Below are 1,952 nucleotides of genomic sequence, written 5' to 3' on the forward strand. Positions count from 1 at the left end.
TCTATAGTGGGCCATGGTGGTATGGGGAAGACAACTCCTTGCAACATGTTTATGAAGATTAAATGACACAGGAATTAGATCGTAAAATCTGGGTTTGTGTTTCCAACAACTTTGATGTGAAAAAAGTCATTGCACATATGCTGGAATGTCTTAAGAAGGAGAGGCCTCGTTTTGAGACACTTGGGGCACTTCAAGGGGGTCTCAAGGAGGAGGTGATGTCCAAAAAGTTCTTACTTATGCAGGATGATATTTGGGAGGAGGATGAGGAGAAGGATAAAAGAAAATGGGATGATGTGCTGGCCCCTATAGCTTCTGGTGGTTTTGGTAGTAAGATTATGGTAACAACTCGAATGGATTCAGTTGCACTGATGTTTGCAAATTTAATTAAGTGGGAGGTAGTCAAATTAGAGGGCCTAGAGGAAGATGAGTGTTTGCAGCTCCTCAACTCTCATGCATTTGCTGGTGTAGAGAACCCCCCTAATGATCATAAAAAATTAAGAACCATTGCTGGAGAGATAGTTAAAAAGATTTTAGGATCTCCATTAACAGCTTAAAGTCATTGGTGGTGTTCTGAAGGATAACTTGGATGAAAGGCATTGGAGGACTGTTCTAGAAAGCAATTTATTGAACCAGAATTCTATCAATTCCATCTTAAGACTGGGCTATATAGTTCTGCCAAATCATCTACAAAATTGTTTTGCATTTTGCTATATTTTCTCACAAAATCATGCGTTTGATAAAGATGATTTAGTCTGAATGTGGATTGCATTGGGTTTCATTCAGCCATCTCAAAGAATGGTTTCGGAGGATATTGGAAGAAGGTATTTTGATGTTTTAGTAAAAAAAAAGCTTTATGATGAAGAGTCATCTCTCAAAATTTTTGAGACTATTCGACATTTGTTTGTTCTAACTAAAAATCCAGACATCTTAAAAAAGATTGAGAAGTTTAAACATTTGCATTCTCTTTTATTGTTCTATGGAAATTCTAATCAGGATCTTTGCAGTGCACTTATTGAAATATTTAAAGCATCGAGATGCTTGTTATTATACTTATTTACTAATGAATTGGAAATGATACCTGAGGAGATTAAATATTTGAAACGTCATCGATATTTGAAGATTGAAAGAGTTGAAGCCACTAGGCTACCAAGATCTCTAAGTAATCTCTATCACTTGCAATACATAAAATATGATAATTGGATGCCAACACGACTTACAGTTGATGATTTTTTACCAAGTGACATTAATAAACCTTCTAATTTGCGTTACCTTGAGTTTTCTGGGAATTATATTTCATCGATATATGGGATTGGGAAGCTAAACTATCTTCTAGAATTGTATTGGTTTGATCTTAGAATTGAGGTGAGCTTTAGAATTGATGAGTTGAAGTATTTGAATGATCTTAGCAAATTAGGAATCAACGGCCTTGAAAATGTGAAGGATGCCAAGGAGGCTTATCTTCAGTTCAGATACTATCTATTCATATCGTTCCTATGCTTTGTTCTGAAAGTTAGGTCTTCTCTTTGTGAGCTGGAATTTGGTCAGCTCAAATCTTTACATTCTCTACCTTCCTCCTGGGAAATCTTTTCTTCACTTCAGAAATTATCTATTACAAATTGCCCCAATCTGATCTCTCTCGGAAGATATCGAGAAGTGGGGACCACTTATAATTGCCATCTCATGCTCAGCGATCATATCATAAGTGATCCATTGGTGTTGCTAATGGAGCCCTTGAGAAGTATCGCCTCCTTAAAAAAACTGAGTATTTGGTCAAATGATAATCTGGTTTCATTTTCAAATGAGGAGCTGTGGTTCCTAAAAGTTTGGTCTTCTCTTTCCGAGCTGCAATTTTTTTTGCTCATATCCTTACATTCTCTCCCTTCCTCCTTGGAAAGCTTATCTTCAGTTCAGATACTGTTAACCTCTGTACAAAGAAACAAAAATAGAAAAAA

General features: G+C 36.2%; 1 protein-coding gene across 1 annotated transcript; it reads left to right on the forward strand.

Moving 5' to 3' along the window:
- Positions 1–756: 756 nt before the first annotated feature.
- On the forward strand, positions 757–1,811 carry LOC110105582 (putative disease resistance RPP13-like protein 1; the record flags this gene model as incomplete). Its single annotated transcript, XM_020835142.1, has 1 exon — positions 757–1,811. A coding segment is annotated over exon 1 (1,055 nt), but the record flags the coding sequence as incomplete, so codon positions are not given.
- Between the last annotated feature and the right edge of the window lie 141 nt (positions 1,812–1,952).

Source organism: Dendrobium catenatum, unplaced genomic scaffold (assembly GCF_001605985.2).
Source record: "Dendrobium catenatum unplaced genomic scaffold, ASM160598v2 original_scaffold_139994, whole genome shotgun sequence".
Classification (NCBI taxonomy): Eukaryota; Viridiplantae; Streptophyta; class Magnoliopsida; order Asparagales; family Orchidaceae; genus Dendrobium; species Dendrobium catenatum.